Raw genomic sequence first — 16,366 nt, 5'->3', positions numbered from 1 at the left:
CTGCTTCTGAGCCTTTCCTTGCCTAAAAGATCCCCCTGTCCCGGCTCATTTGCCTGCTGAAGTCCTCTCCCTGCCCTCCTGTCTATTCTCAGTCACCGCCACACTAACTCATTCCAATTCCCATGGCTGCCAGGAGGTTCTTGGGGACTTTCTCTTTGCCTTTATCCTCTTCCAGGGCCACAGGGCTGAGCTAAGTTATACCCACAGCTGCACTTTTCCTAGGCCAGGGGCCAGAATCACACTGAATGCAGCCGATCCCCTAAACCTGCACAAACTGCTGAAAAGCAGCTCCCACCAGCTAAGGATCCTGCTCCACATGCTCAAATTCTCAAATAAATCCCTTTTCTTCCCTGGCCTTTTCCTCCCTGGCCCCTGGAGACAAATTGCATCACGTTACCCATGGAACAGACAGGATATAGCAAAGCATGTTCGTGTGTGACACAAGTCACAGGCTGTTCTACAATGCACCTGGTATCTCACCCCCTGAATACACAGCAGGTTTAAAAGTTTACATGCAGGTGCAAGTGAAGGAATCTTGATAAGACTTTTCTTTGTTGAGGTATTTTCTTTTCTCCCTTTTTAGTTTTATTAACGAGGGGGAAAAAATCAAACACAATTTTGCACGAAATCTGAAGGTTCAGAATAAGAGACAAGAATAGAAAAAGATTTTCAATACATCTAAGGAAAAATGAGACGTATTTTAGCAAACATGCTATTGCCTCAATGCCAAGGGAAAAACACTTGTCATCAGAGAAATGAATTGCTTAGCTGTTTATAAGCAAAAAGCTCTGGGGGAATTTCTCAAGGCCCAAACCACAAAGCATTGCAGGGTTACACAAACATATGTTGCAGGTGTTTTAGGGTAGACAGGTGGGAAAACCTCAGCTACTAAAAAATACTCCACTTAATAGATTGTATCTGAAACTAGATAACTTCAATGCAACAGAGAAAAAACAAACAAAATAGCAGCAGTGAATTCTACATCCAGGCACAATACGCTGACCAAAATAATCATCTCACTAGTGTCAAAAGGAATGTTTTAAAATTAATTTTTTCCAATATATTATCCAAATGCCGCCAAAAATTTATTGTTTTTTCCCCTAAACTACAATTATGTTAAGCTTAAATCAAAACCCACACTGAACCAAACATATGTAAAAAGAAGAGAAGGATCATGATGGAATGTTGTTCTACTTAAACAATTATTTTTAGGGAGCCAATTTTCTCCTTTTTCCCTTTGTCAGCTGATATGGCAATACTGGATTTCTTCATAATTCTTGTACTGCCTAAGAAATTTTTGTACTAAAATTCTATTTTTTTTCCTTTCATTTGTTTCTCGAGTTGGAGGACCATGTGACCGTAAATTCAAATAGGACTAAGCGGTCAGGAAAGGTTGACATTTTCCTGCTAGATCATCTATGCTACTTTTTTCATTAAAGATGACATAAACATGACAAAATTTTTGACTGGGAACAGAGCTGAAATATAGCAGCTGAGATGCGGATAAAGGATACAGTTTGTTCAGCAGCAGTTTTTTCATTAGGCACTAATAATTAATGTGAAGTATTTACTAATTATTATCTAATAACTTGAGAGAGCATTTCACCTTTCCTCTTTTTATTTTGACAGATGTTTAGGCATGTCTCCACCCCACATGAACACACTTACACAGTATAAGCAAAGGCTTAACATTACAGAAACACATCACAGTATTTTGTATACTAAACAACCAAACCACGCCAAACGCCAAAGCACTCAAAGCAAAAAAAACCCCCAATGATTCCCCAAACAAACAAACCAACCTTTCTTTTCACCTGCTAATTCTCCTCTTCCATTATTATACCTTCTGCAGCAAGCAACCTGCTGGGGCACAAAAGGTATTTTATCTACCTATGAACCACTGAGCTATTAGAATGAAAACACTCAGTGAGACATTAGATAATAAGGTACTATTGCCAATTCAAAAGTGGTTCAAGGCCAAGAGCAAAATACCATCTAAAACACAGATTGATAGTCTATCAACCCTGTGTATCAAAGCAGCACAACATGAAGGGTACACTGCACAGAACTAATAAAGAACTTCCTTTAATCACAGGAGTCAGGAGATCCATGCACTAATATTGGTGTTGGCAAAGGAATGCCATAATCCTCAAACTGGGAATAATGCTTCCTGTTTACATTTTTCACAAGATGCTAAGGGTCTCAATCATGGACCTTGTTATTTACAATGCAATAAGAGCATGAAGAATTATCATATTTAATTGTTTCTAAAGAAAATTAAGGAGGGGTTTTTGTACTCCTAAGCAACAAAATTTCCCAGAAAAAAACAGAAAAGGAAAGAAAATTCCGTTAACTGGGTCAAGAATGTGGAAGACCCCTGAACTCTGATTAGGCTGAAATAAATTATCTCCAGTTTTGTTACATGACAACCCCCCATCCCCCTGGCAACTAGAAATTTCAGACACCAGGAAGATATTTTAAATACTGTGCGTTATGGTCTGTTTTTAACTTCATACACACATGCTTTCTCTCACATGGGCATTCTATGACAAGAGATGAAGAACTGAAAAAAAATGACAAGTGAGATTTAAAAATGCTTCAGTGACTTGACTGAAAGAAATTTCTAGTTGTGTATTTTGGCTTCTTGTCCTAACTGCTTGGGAAGCCTTTTTTAATTTTCATTTATAGTATTACAGCATATTGCATTTTAACAGGTAGATCAAATCCTACCAAATCAGCTTTTATTGATATTCCAGACAAAAAGACTCCAACCTGCCAACGTTCAAGTTCATAACCTGTGTAAAATCCCCATCTTGCATCAACAGAACCGCTTAAGTACCTTTTAAATCTGCCTCTTAATTTAGTTGCCTATTTTTCAGCTGAACCCTTGGTTTTAAGAAGTAAATTAACTAAATAGTAAGGTATAAATCTGACAGTGCTCAGCTCTACCCTGTGACAGATTTATGCTCTGGCATCTTGCAGCCTCGCACAGTTAGGAACAGGAGTTTTACAACATTGTGGAGGAAAGCTCCAGGCTTTTGAAAGGAACACACAGCAAGCCTCGCTTTAAACCCTGGAATGCTCCAAATTATGAGATTTAAAATATGACATCTTTATGTACAGAAAAGCTACCACATTATGGTTTTATTGGCACTCGTTTTGGACAACCTGCATAACTCACTGATGGCTTTGTGAATAATGCAGTTATCTGAAGCTTATACACCCCTTGTAAGCACACTTACAGCATTACATCTTCTCCAGATACATGCTTGTACACAAATCTCACATATCAGGGAAAAACAAGAACATTTTAAGGTGCTATTTGGTTATTTTCACTACAAGGAGAAGAAACAGAATAATTCACGTTCTGTGTGTAATCTGCTATATAAACCACTTGAAAAAGGTCCCTAGGGGAGTGAAAAAAGCTCATTCACAAAGCCCCATGCACACACCACACCAAAAGGAATATGACATCCAAGTCTTTTCTTGTGCAACACAGAGAGAAGCTAAGGGCCTGGTGCTGCGGGACAAGCAACTCCTTTCATTCTGGATTCCAATCATGAGGAATTATCCTAGAGAGCCATCTTCATCACTACTGCTCCTTAAAAACACAAAGGACAAAAGGCATAAGATCTCCAAACCTAATTTTCCATAAAAAGTTATAGCAAAGGATAAAAAATACCATTCCCAGTTCTATCTTGACAGTATTTTGCTCTTTCAGAGAAGCTCTTCCCAATACAAATGTACTCAAATAGCCTTCATTACAATTGATACACTAATATCTACTATAAAATATGTAGGTACAAGCAGTATATCTTCATTTCTATCAGAAGAGTCTGAACTCAAATTCCATCATAATAGATAGGGTATGATTCAGTAGTTAATCTTTCATATATTATTGAAAAGTTATGAATAAACTTTTATATAACTCACAGTTTGTGTTTTGCAAATTTTAGTAAATAAATTATGACATGGAGAACTTTTGATTAGGTAGGATCAAAGTGCTTTGAGTGTTTTAAATGCTTCTTTTTGATAAACTCCCTTGCAAACTAGAAATTATTGATTGAATTGTCAGGTTCACATAAGAAGAACCATAATTACCTCACTCTAACACTGTTAAATACATTTTATAAGTGTAATTTTATAAATAACATTAGAACTTTTTTAGGAGAGGGTCAGTAGCTTTAAATGACATTTTAAATAGAAGTAAACCCATCAACTGAAAGAAACAGCCCCAAGAAATTCACATGCAATAAGTTTATTGGTAGCTAAAGTAATTAAGAGCTTAAAATGCTTCAGCTTCTTGTTTTAGCAGCAAGTACAATCAGAATTGTCTTTGCTACTGAGGATGTCAACCTGCTCAAATAGAAGGAACAGTTTAAAAATTCTGTCTTCCAAAGAGAACTTTCTGGTCCACTTTGTCTTGGAGACTTGCTGTCAATTGTTAGCCAAAAGTAGAAACTCACCTTTAGCCATTTCCTCTGAAAGACTCTGCACCTCCTGACCCTCCCAGAAATCAGCAGCCACACCACCCCCTCCTTCCTGCCCTTAAGGAGGCCAGTGGCTCTCCTTCCTGCTGGGCCACACAAGATGGGCAGTGAGGACAATGCGATCACCTGGCTGGGTGCTGCTCTTGCTACCAGCAGGGGACTGCAGCCCCATCTTGTTTGTCCCCACACAGAACTGGGACAAGCCCTTTGCTTCTGCACCAGCTTACCTGTGGCATGGCTTTAACTATAGGAGGTGCCACTGTTCTGGAAGCTTTGCTTTATTCCATATGATTCCCATTGCATTCCTATTAATTTAAATGTAGTGGTTGTTCAGCTTAGATGGATACAGTGTTTGTGAGTTCTTACCCACACAACTGGCCTGTGTGTGCAACACTAAGGAGAGAGCAACACTTGGGAACTGCGTTACTATGGGCAATCCAAGAGATCAGCTCTCTCCTTCGAGTGATGACTATGATGACTACTGTCTTGCATATGGTGCTGCAGAATGAGAAGGACATCGAAAGGTCTCTCATTTGAAAAGTCTTGCCTAGATGACTAATCAACCACTTTCAAGTTTTTTTTCCCTGAAAATACTGCTTGTGACATACAGGATATGTTGAGGATGACTGTTTCATGGTGGGTTGATTAAATGGTTAATATACCAGTGAAGAGATTGCAATGAACTTTGAGAGAGATAACAAAGCTATTGAATCACAAGTATTGACCACGTAGCCTTCTTGTATTCTAAAATGCATAGGTGCACTGGGAAAGAAGGTGTTGAAACAAATGTACAAAAATGAAGCGGATTTTTAATTCATAGTACACTTACTATTCTTATGTGGTACTATGGCAACATGGTTATTCCAAGTAATTCATCATTAAACTCTTAGCCGCCTGTCATACCTTATTCTATTAATGAAACGCAATAACTGAATATTTAAATCAATAATTCTTAAAACAAAGCATAGACTATTTCATTGGAAAATATAAGTTTCTCATTTTAAGAACATGAACATAAACAAAGAGTAAGTAAATATCATGGCCACCATTAAAAAGCTTAGCATGCAGTTACAGAAAAAACATTGATTTATTTAAAGTGAGGTGTTTAGATTACATCTAACCTCATTGTATTTGCAAATGGGAATGTTAGAACATCAAAATGCTTGAATACAGTACAAGGAATTGAATGTGGTTATAAAAGCAGAGGTCAAGTTGAGAGTGGTGCCACATTTTTGCCCATAAAAACCTATCTATTTTGCATTCCATATGCAAGATCTTAAACTTTCAGAAATTAAGGTAAATAGAAGATCTCTGTGAATCACTAAAAGCAAATGCATTTATTTTTTGTTTCTCCTAAGTCCTTTTCTTCCAGATGAAGAGATGTGTAGTTAGCTTTTCTGGAAAACCCAATTTCCTTTATCAACAGTATCTCATGTAAAGGTGACTCTCCTTTAAAGTACAGGTGACCCTACTCAGTCAGGCAACTCTCCTTACTTAAAGTACAGGCAGCTCATGCTGCACTGGCATATCCATTATCCCAGCCTCCTGATAACTTATGTTTCATGCACCTAACCCCCCCACAATGTATTATTGCTCCTGAAATATCAGTCACATTCTTCATGATCAAAACTAAACAGCAGAAATGTTTGTTGAGAGCCTCCCTCCCCCTTGCTGGTACCCCTGTAACGCAGTGGACCCGCGCCCCAGCAGTACCTCTGCGTGGAGGTACAAATTAATGAGCTGCTAATGCCGGAGCAGCGCCAGATCCCAACTTCTGATTGGCTGCAATCTGGTCATTAAAGAGAGGTAATTAATGCCAGATTGCACACACAATGCTAACAAACAAACAAAACAACCCCAAACCTGCTTTTCTCCTGCCACAAACGGCAAAACAACAATACTGACATAACGGCAGTGTTCAAAGGACAGTTGCAGCTCTGCAGCAGCACCTCAGTTAATGAGTGTATAGAAAAGAATTTATCTGAAGAAGAAGAAAGTGAAACTCAACAGCCTTTCAGGCACATGAACCAGCTTGGAGAAAACTATGAGACGGTGGCAGCTACTTAAGAAGAAAATTCAGCTGAAAATAAATGCACAAAGAGTTTGGTTCAAAATTTCAGCAATGTGTTTTCCCCTTGTTACTCATTGCTTAGACAGTGAATAGTGTTAAAAGCTAGAATGCAGATTCTCCCAACTATTCCTTATATGAGTGATCATGACCATATTTTATTGTTTAAGTTTTCTGGCAGTATCTGTAATTTCAGTCACGACGAACTAATACAACTTCTTTGAAATGTCATGTATTCTCCTCCATGGATTTAGCTAGAATTTAATATGAATATATAGCTACTTTCAATGTCAACAAATAGCTAAAATACAATGTTGAGAAAATATCAGCAGCAGTAGCTGTAATATTATTAGCATAAGTAACAAATTAATTTCCATCAACGAAGCACATTATTTTTTTGTTTTTTAATTGGTAGCTTATGATAAAAAGATCTCTCCACTGAATTAGGCTCCTAACTAGCTTTCACAATGAATGGGACAACTCACCATGCTAAAATATCTGAAAGCAAACTTGCTTTACATAAAAATTAAGAACAAATGCAGTAAGCTTTCAGACAAAGGACAGTTGTCAGGTTCCTGTTATGTGGTGCAAAACTGTAATATTCTATGTAGTGATTTAGTTTTCTAATAAGTCACTGTGATAAGGTTAACACTTCAACATTGAACAACATACAAATAAGAACACCCAAAGATGAAAATTACTTTGCTTATGTTGCTGTATTAGAATTTTATTTGCTAAAGGGTGAAAACAGATTTTCAAAATTCACAGTTAACTTAAAACAATAGTTTTAAACCTTTTATTCCTAGCCCTGGCTGCCTTCAGGAAGGAAAGAACATCTGGTTATTTAAGGAACACAATATGTTCACATTTTCTATGACTTTTGTTTCTAATTGGGTTTTTTAAAATTTTTTTTTATTTGAACAACTCTAGTTAGAACTATGCTTTTTAATCACTTTATATTTTTCCAGTGCCCTATCTCTGTATCTCTACTTCTTAATTTTGCTGCCTTTGCTGTGAAAATTAACAGTGCTCAATGGTTTTGATAAGGGAAAAAACTGATGAAAATGAGCCACTCATGGTGTATTAAATATGCAGACACATACCTTCAGTAAATGTTTTTGGATATACATAAAAGAACCTTCCCTTATTTTTTCATTTCACATATACACAATTTTAATAGCCCATTCTTCCATAAGAAGCTCTACTTTTATATTCAGAAAGATTGTAAATGCATGGAAGTTACTTTAATATAAATAATTGAGGCAATTATCTGTTCAAAGATTAGAAATGTGAAACAAATACTCTGCTAAGCAGGTTAACTTTATCACCCTGTGCACAGACAACAACACTGATTTGAGCTGTTCATTTCACGTTTTCCTAAGAAGTGGAGCTAGCCAAATGCAGGAAAGGCTGAAATTCAATTATTCTGCATTGATCCATACTCATGCCTGTAAAATTAGTATCTCTCAGACCCCCCTCAGAGACAGGTGCATTAACTTGTTTTCAGCTATTACAGAGATGTGTATTTCTCTTCTGCGGCACTGAAAAATATCAGAGATGTGGTATCTAAAATGTTCTTTCATCTCAGCTGGCAACTGGGGTTCCCAAAGTGAGCAGGAGAGCTGCTGCAAGCATTAGGTTACTGGCACGTACTAATTACTTTTCATATTATTGTTAATACTGGATAATGCTAAGGCTTCTGGTAAGGCTTGATTTCACAAAAGGTCAGGAAACTGCACTTGTCCATCTTCAGGAAAAAAATGCCCCCCACCTTTTAAAGCACAGCTCGCTTCTGACATTTAGGGTGCTCTCCTGGTGATGACTGCAGTGAAAAGAGGCAAACAAAACACGACAGGTTCATCCAGCCTAAGTTTATCTCTCCTGATAGAGACTACATGACAAAAAGTAAGAAGGAAATACCTGTTATGTCAGAGCAAAGAAAGAGAAAAAATTATAGATGTCTTTAGATATACAAACCCAGATTATCTCCAGAATTGGAAGTTACAGATGGAAAAGCTGTATCAGGTTTAACATCTGATAACAACTTCACCACTTATGACAAGATTGTTACTTAAGAACCTTTCAGTTTTATCCACCTACCTCCAACCTTTCTTAGTCCAAATACCCCACAACCTCCCCTCTGTATGATGACTTGGTATTTTCCTAGATGCAAAAATAACATGGAAGACAACATATATATTAGCAAACCTGCAAGTGGCAGATTCCTGTTTGCAACTGGCCATGACTTCTAAACTGCATTTCTTGTCCAGCTGAGATTTAAAGCTTCAAGGAGCAGAGAGCAAGCCTCTCTCAGATATTTGGAACAACACTAAACATTCTTGGTATGTTCAACAAATAATGAAATAAGCCACTGGACTATGCAGCAGTCTCCCAGAGAAGAGCTCCCTGATTTCACATATTAAAACCTAAGCAAAATCTTGGAAGAAATGCCATGCAGAAAAACTCAGCCCTGGATAAGGAGAGATAAAATTGCACTGAACCAAACGTAATTTCCTATTAGAAACCATAAGCTTGTGATGGAGAAATGCACAGGAAAACATCAAAGAAGGAAGAAAAATAATTAAGCACTGAATTTGTTAATCACCACTTACAAGTTGCACTACAGACTAAAATCTCTTTGTCATTTCTTCCAACCTGCTTTTATCTGCACAGGGAATAAGGGCAAACTGAATTATGTCTATGCAACTAGCAAAAAACCAAAAATCATAATTTTCCCACTTATTTTTGTATACAGATAGATCTAATCTGTGCACTGACTTTAGACTCCTACAGCACCCATGATGCTTGTTGAGTCTTCCATTTCATTCCTTTTCATGAAAAATGTTGACAGACTTGGAAATGTTTGTCAACATTTGGAAATAGGTCTTAAAGAACAGCAAGACTTCCATTTCAGATATATGGAAAAAGAGACTGAACAAATATATGCTTACAGACACCTAAGTGAAACGTGAAGTCACACCTAGGAAAAGGTAAGCAACAGGTATTCAAGTAATAGCCTTCAAAATACACCTATTTCTCAGACCAGGAGCTATTTTTTAGCTTCAGAAGGATCCTTTAGAATGGTTTTATTTCCTTACTGTAAGAAGTCTTGATCTTTTTATGCAGCCTCAACATAAAGACCCAGTGTAAAATTAGAGGTGGCTGCAAGTCCCGTAGGCTCTTCATTTTCTGGAAATCAGACCTTCTCAATATTCAGAGTATTTCCCAAGCAAAAAAGTACAGCTCAGAAATGAGAAACAATTGCATTTTATCATATTTAAATTGACAAAGCAACTACCACTCTTAGCATCGAAGAGTTTCAAGTACTGATTCACCTGGGCAAAGAACTACAGAAATACATCCAGTATTTATCTGAAAGGTGTTCAAGGTCCACCTGAAAATATTAATTAATAGGACATCAAGGCCTTATGAGCCTGACAGCTTCATTCTGTTGGAGACAAGAGCATAAGGAGTGGAATAGTGATTAAGTCTCTTTGTGGGAAGTTGGTGGTTAATTTTTGTCCCTTTCAGCTGACAGGATATCCTGTATACTGCCTAGCATGTTTCAGAGGAAAGCTGAATCGTTAGTAATCACTTCATTGTTTAACATATCTCTTCAATAAATGACAGATTACATATTACATTCAGATGGATAACTGAGCAAAATTTTCCTCCCTTTGTATCTTTCTTCTAAAAAATATTTCTATCTTGTTTTGCTATGAAAGTACATAAATAAATGCTTGGGCAGTTTGATTTCATAGGCTGCTGCCAAAATCTTAAGAAAGATTCCTGAGATCTAACATTAGAAACTTTCTTGCACACTGAAAAGATGATACACTTTACTTCTCATCATGAAAGAAATCTTTGTGCTTGAGAGGAATGAAAAAAAACAGCTATAAGGATGCAGATTTCTGCAAAAAACTGATATAGAAAAACAAAGAGACAATTTTTTTCTTAATCCATAAAAGTGTAAACACTGGTATGGAATGAAATTTTGCAGAAGGCAGTCAGAGTGCAGAAGTGATGAATTTTTGGCTTTCAAAGATGTTGTGCATCAAGAGGATGAGGGAAATCAGAATTTATACTGGCAACCTACTAATGGGACATGTACAAAGACAGTTCAAAACCAGCAGCACAATTCTGCTATCTGCCAGAGATCTGAGCAAGCACAGATTACTGTGTTCAGCTGAATCTCAAGCACTTTATCCACTATACATGAGTGTCTCCTGTGTATTATACCCACACATATACACATGACATTCTAAAACAGGAAGAGGTTTTCTTTCTTTTTTTAATAGATGAGTACATCAGAAACTGCATGCTAGTAATATGTGGCATGAATTTATGAATTTGTACATTTTATACATGTGAATCTTTACAGGCTGTAACATCAAACTCTTTTTTTTTAATCAAAAACCATCACATAACCATTATATATTGGGCAGGGGTAGTGCTTTAAGGATTAACAGTGATTAATCCCAGAAATCCCATGAAAAAGGTCTTTCAGATGAAATTGCATGATGCTTTCTATACAGCTTACTAGGTTTTAAATAGTAACATTTCTGTTTCCCTGAAAAGTATACTTTATGCCAAAAGATGTCTGTGCAGAATAGCAAGCAAAGTTATTCTAAAGAGCACATCTGCAGTTACCAGAGCTCCTGGATAACTTTAGAAAAGTGTCCTTTAAAGTATCCTTTAAAGAGTAAAGGAACTTGTTTCCAACTCTTTCCTCAGCTCTTTTGTCAGGTGAGAAGAAACTTGAAACTACCATTTAGTTTCCAAAATGTAGGTTGTTATTAACTTCATAGCATTTAGAACATTTAATTACAGTGATTTATTATTTCCTGTATTAACAGGTATCTCACCTTTGGATCTCGGAGAAAAAGTGCTCTTAGGATAAGGGAGTGAACATCTCCAATAGGTGGATAGTGCATCAGAAGTCCCAAACAGGTCTGATAATTACTTGAAATCACTAGAATTAAAATGAAAATAAAAGAGAGAGAGAGAGAAAAAAAATTACTGTCTTACTTTGATATTCCAAAACAGTACTTTTCCAAGTAAATTCATTGCAGTTCAGATTTGGCTGTCTTTTCCCACATGGTGTCTCAGAACTCAAACAGTGCTCAGAGTAAAAGGACATAGATATAATCAAGCCTTGTGACTACATTTGGTTTAGTGTAATTAAAAAGAGTTCTAAAACTACGATTTTATGTCATTGACACTTGTGTTAGCTCCAGATTCAGATGCCTCAATTCAGACCTCTGTAGCTGTGCCCCAGCAACATCATCAGCAGAGCTTGAAGAACTAGTGCTGCAAAATGGACATGGGCTTTTCAGATGCTCCTCCACAGACATCTAAATTTAAATGTGATGATTTGCATTTATGGCTTTATGATAAGTTTGCCCCACTCTGATCAGTTTTGCTGAAATATCTTTTATGTTGTTCTTAAATACATATTTACATAAATATACATACTCAGGTACCTATGCATACATAAAATTATTCAACAACTCCTTGTTTTCTTTTAAATCAGAAACGTCACAAAATATTCAGGAAAAAGGGAAAAGACTAGATTTTAATTTCATAAATACTAAAAAGTATAGTACACTATTAACTTGCTTAGATTTTTTTCACTTATTCATAAAATTTTCAGCATGCTTTGCTAAACTTTATAATTTTGTTCTAAGCTGTTTAATTCTATCTGAGTCTATGTAAGCATACTCTATGGCTTTTTGCTTGTTGTCATCTTCTGTTTTTTTTTTTTCTTTCCTTCCCAAATCAATCTAATTATGAGTGCAATTATTAAAGACATCTTTTCAAGCAGGTCTATGTAAACTACTTCATTTCTTTTGCACCATCTAAATCCAGGCAATCCATCTGCCACAGCTGTCAAAGCAATGCCTGTTAATGATGCCTCCACTCTGCGACATAAAGACAGCCTCCAACAATAGCAATTGTAAATAAATTTCTAACAAACTTTACTATGCTGAGAAGTTAACTGTAGTAAGAAATACCTTTAATTAATCGGGATATTGCAAATACAAGATTATTTTGAATCAATAAAAAGCAAAATAAAGGGCAGTTTTGCGGACAGAGAAATTTAAATGGTTTACTTTTTTTTCTTTCATGTGAATAAGCCTCATATCCTCCTGCACCTTACCTCCCTCAACAAGAGGATTATGGAGAAAAGATGCAGGACTGGGCAAAATGAATAATTATAATCTGTGTAAGGAACCACTTTATCATCTTCATTTCCGTTGCTGATCCGACAGCTTGTAATTTCATACATCTGCTTTCATTTGTAAAGCACTCACTTATCCTACTCATTCTTTATCTGTTCTGCCTGTTCTTTTTCCTACTCTTTGTTTTTCTTGTTCATATTCAGGTACCTGCTTTTTCTTCTTGAAGTCACAAAGCTGGCATAATGAACACAATACAATGGCCTCTGCCAGAGTTCTTTCAGAGTATAACACGAGCACCACACAGAACATACCCAATCAAACTCTCCTTCGTAAATCAAATTTCAGATACTGAACTGTGGTTGTGATCGTGATGCCTTTTTACCAAAGCAAATAAAAACAGTGAATATTGATATTAAATGCTAAATAGTTTTATAAATGACAGACAGTAACACCAATGTGTTTCTCCTTTAAAGAAATAAGTATGTGTTCTATTCTGCAATGTAAAATGGATTCAAAATATATTTTCTTTATTTTTCCTGGAAGAGTTCTTTGCTGTCTCAAAGATACAGAGAAAACTAAGTATTAAAAAAAATAATTTATTTTAATGATGCAGACTTGACCCCTGATAAAAAACCCCTTGTCATCCAGAAAGTTAAAAAAATTCCAGCACTTTAAAGGGAACACCTGCTAACTTTTATATATGGTTTTTTTTTTATCTTCAGGGTTTCCCCCACATATTTAAACTGAAAGAGAATAGATTTAGATTGGACATAAGGAAGAAATTTTTTACTGTGAGGGTCGTGAATCACTGGCACAAGTTGCCCATAGCTGTTGTGGATGCCCCTGGAAGTGTTCCAGGTCAGGCTGGATGGGGCTTTGATCAATCTTGTCTAGTGGAATATGTCTCTGCCCATGCCAGGGGATTGGTCTAGGTAATCCTTGAAGATCCCTTCCAATCCAAACAATTCTATGATTCTTGTCTCTTCAGGACAAAATGAGTAATATTATACAACAGAGGGGCAGTTTACTTAAAAATTACAGATAAACAGCAGTAAACCAAAACGGAATATGCCTGTTGGTGTTAAATGGATTTCTAAGAATCATCTACAGGATGAAGTTTCTGGAAGGAGATTCTGTGAAATACAAATATCCAGTCTCAGCAGTAGCTGGTGTGTTCAGCTGCCTTGTAAAAAGCTTGGTGATTCTTCAGCTGTGCTCTTCCTTCTCTCATTGGCTTAGTGAGAGTGACATCTGGATCCAGCTTCTTCTGTGAACCACAAGTTCTCACTTCCCCAAAGAAAAATGCTAATGGCATTTCTAGGGAAAGGAGGAGAGAAACTCCTCTCCACAGAGAATACAATCTTACTGTCCTTTTATTAATATTGAAATTCAGTGCCCAGAGGAACATCATAATGCCTTCTCCCATCTACTGTAGAAGAGACGGAACTTTCTCTATTGGCCCAGTAACCACCCCTGGCTACAAGCAATAGTAATGTGGTGGAAAACCTGAAAATTCAGAGTACTGTCCTCAACAAAGTCCAAATTTTCTGATACATTTAATTTCTTAGAAGCTTATTATTTGATGTCACTGATCCTGTATCCAGATTATTTCATAACCCTGGAAGGGTGGGATTACTCCCCCTTCTGCTTTACACATGGCCAGGTTCTCCTTAATAGCCCCTAAACTGAGTTAAACATAGACAAATGAACATCTTGCACTATAACAAAAATAACTAATCAGTTCCTCTAAGAAGAAGCTATGGCTCCTTTATTTCTCTCAAAATATTCACAGTGCTTTTAGAGATGAAAAACTAAGTTCTAACAATGGCTATACCTACTCCTCAAGTGGAAGTAAGATAAAAATACACTTATTATAATACTAATCAATCAAAATTAGCTCCTGGTTCAATAATGGCATTAATTTACTATGCAAAATATAGACAGGTCTTCCAGGTTTGTTCATTCTTGTCTTCCTTGAAATGCAGTAGATAAAATACATCTATTTTTGCATCACATCCTTCCCTCCATTCTGATTTCATCAACTACATGTATATTCACACTGGTGAAACAGAAGAAAATATTCATGCTTCTGATTTGACAGATTAAAAAAAAACAAAAAACAACAAAAAAGATTTGCAAGAATTCAAGAATTTTTCCAAAGAAACACAGGAAATAATTTATTAAAACTTACAGCTATACTGGTACACAACCCTAAGCTTGGCATGTGAGGATTATCACTCCACAGACAAAGATCTGCTTGGACACAGATGTAAAACTGAACAGAGCAGTTTACAGAATGGCTGTGCAAATGATTATGTATCTCTAATCTCTAAAATATATAAGCAATAATCTGATAATCTAAAGGTTCCCTTCTCCTTGCATAATATATTGTTTGAGCAACAGAGGATTTCAAAACTAAAATAAAGATGAGAAATATAGCAGAAATTAGTTTCTTAAAATCATGTCCTTGAGAACTTCATAATAGAGCAGAGAAAAAAAATTCATCAATTCTCAAACCAGCAACTTTCACCCATCCCCAAATGTGCTGTTTTAAAAGAATCAGCACAATTTCTAAACTTTCAAATGCTTTGAGTACTGTATTATTATAATTGCTTATATTTGACATTTTCATAACATAATATCGCAGGAGCTTTATTATTGTTCTTATTGTTTCAAAGTTTCTAAACTAAAAATTTCCCGATGGTTTATTTAAATTAAAGATGCTTATCACCATTGGATGTTTTGAGCTTATGTTTCCTTTCACCAAATAAAGAGAAGCTTTTATAAACTTACTTTATTTGAAAATGTTTTTAAAATTACTACAACTTTGAACTCTATTCAAAGCTCAAATATTACCAGCAATAAAAAACATGAGGAAAACCAGAAAACTTTCTGTTACAGATATATAACAAAAGGTTTTTTATGTAATCAAGAACTGTGGAAACTGTTATGGCTTGAGCTTGACTTTGGAAAACTAGATTCAACTTTACATTATTTATGACTTATTTTGTTTCCCTGTTCTATTGCGCTTAGAGCAACTAACTAGATCCAGCTGGAGAACAAGAAATCACTTATTACAGAAACAGTCAAAATATGAAGTATTAACTGTCCTGATGAGATGACTTTCCCTCTCATTTGGGTAAATGTACCACACTGCAAGCTATTTACTACTCTATTTACTAAGTTTGGGAAGTTCAGGGAAAAGGAGACTGAATTCCTACAAAAGCCTGGAACACATTTTTAGCTCACATTTTAGTTAACTCATACTGATACTTGTACCACAGCAACACAAATCAAAAGAAAACAAAGCCAGAACAACTTTCCCTCCCCAAGAAGAGAGAGGTTTCTTAGAAGTACAGTTCTGATGTTCTGGTTTTTTTAAAGGCAAGAAATGACACAAAATAAAATATTGATGCTAAGAAACTTTCTTACATGGCACTTCAGAACATATCTCTACCAAAAATTTTAAATTACTTCAGTTTACTGAATATAAACAAGCAAGATTTAGACTGTAAAATATAATAACCTGGAATCAGATCATCCTGAAACATCAGCATTAATTTTGGAACCTCTAACCAGAATTAAATGTCCAGTTTTTTGAAAGGAATGAAAGGTAGCTCTATATT

The 16,366-nt window shown here is 36.0% G+C and overlaps 1 protein-coding gene across 3 annotated transcripts in view; it reads right to left on the bottom strand.

Annotated features, from left to right (window-relative positions):
* Window positions 1–16,366, bottom strand: part of TBC1D5 (TBC1 domain family member 5) — a 286,443-nt gene that overhangs the window by 63,457 nt on the left and 206,620 nt on the right. For all 3 annotated transcript variants that reach the window (XM_031057620.1, XM_014307329.2, XM_031057619.1), the window contains one exon: window positions 11,424–11,530. In XM_031057620.1, the coding sequence (XP_030913480.1) occupies window positions 11,424–11,530 (107 nt within the window). The remainder of the gene's footprint in view (window positions 1–11,423; window positions 11,531–16,366) is intronic.

Source organism: Geospiza fortis, unplaced genomic scaffold, assembly GCF_000277835.1.
Source record: "Geospiza fortis unplaced genomic scaffold, GeoFor_1.0 scaffold95, whole genome shotgun sequence".
NCBI classification, from domain to species: domain Eukaryota; kingdom Metazoa; phylum Chordata; class Aves; order Passeriformes; family Thraupidae; genus Geospiza; species Geospiza fortis.
This window is presented reverse-complemented; position numbering and strand designations above follow the sequence as displayed.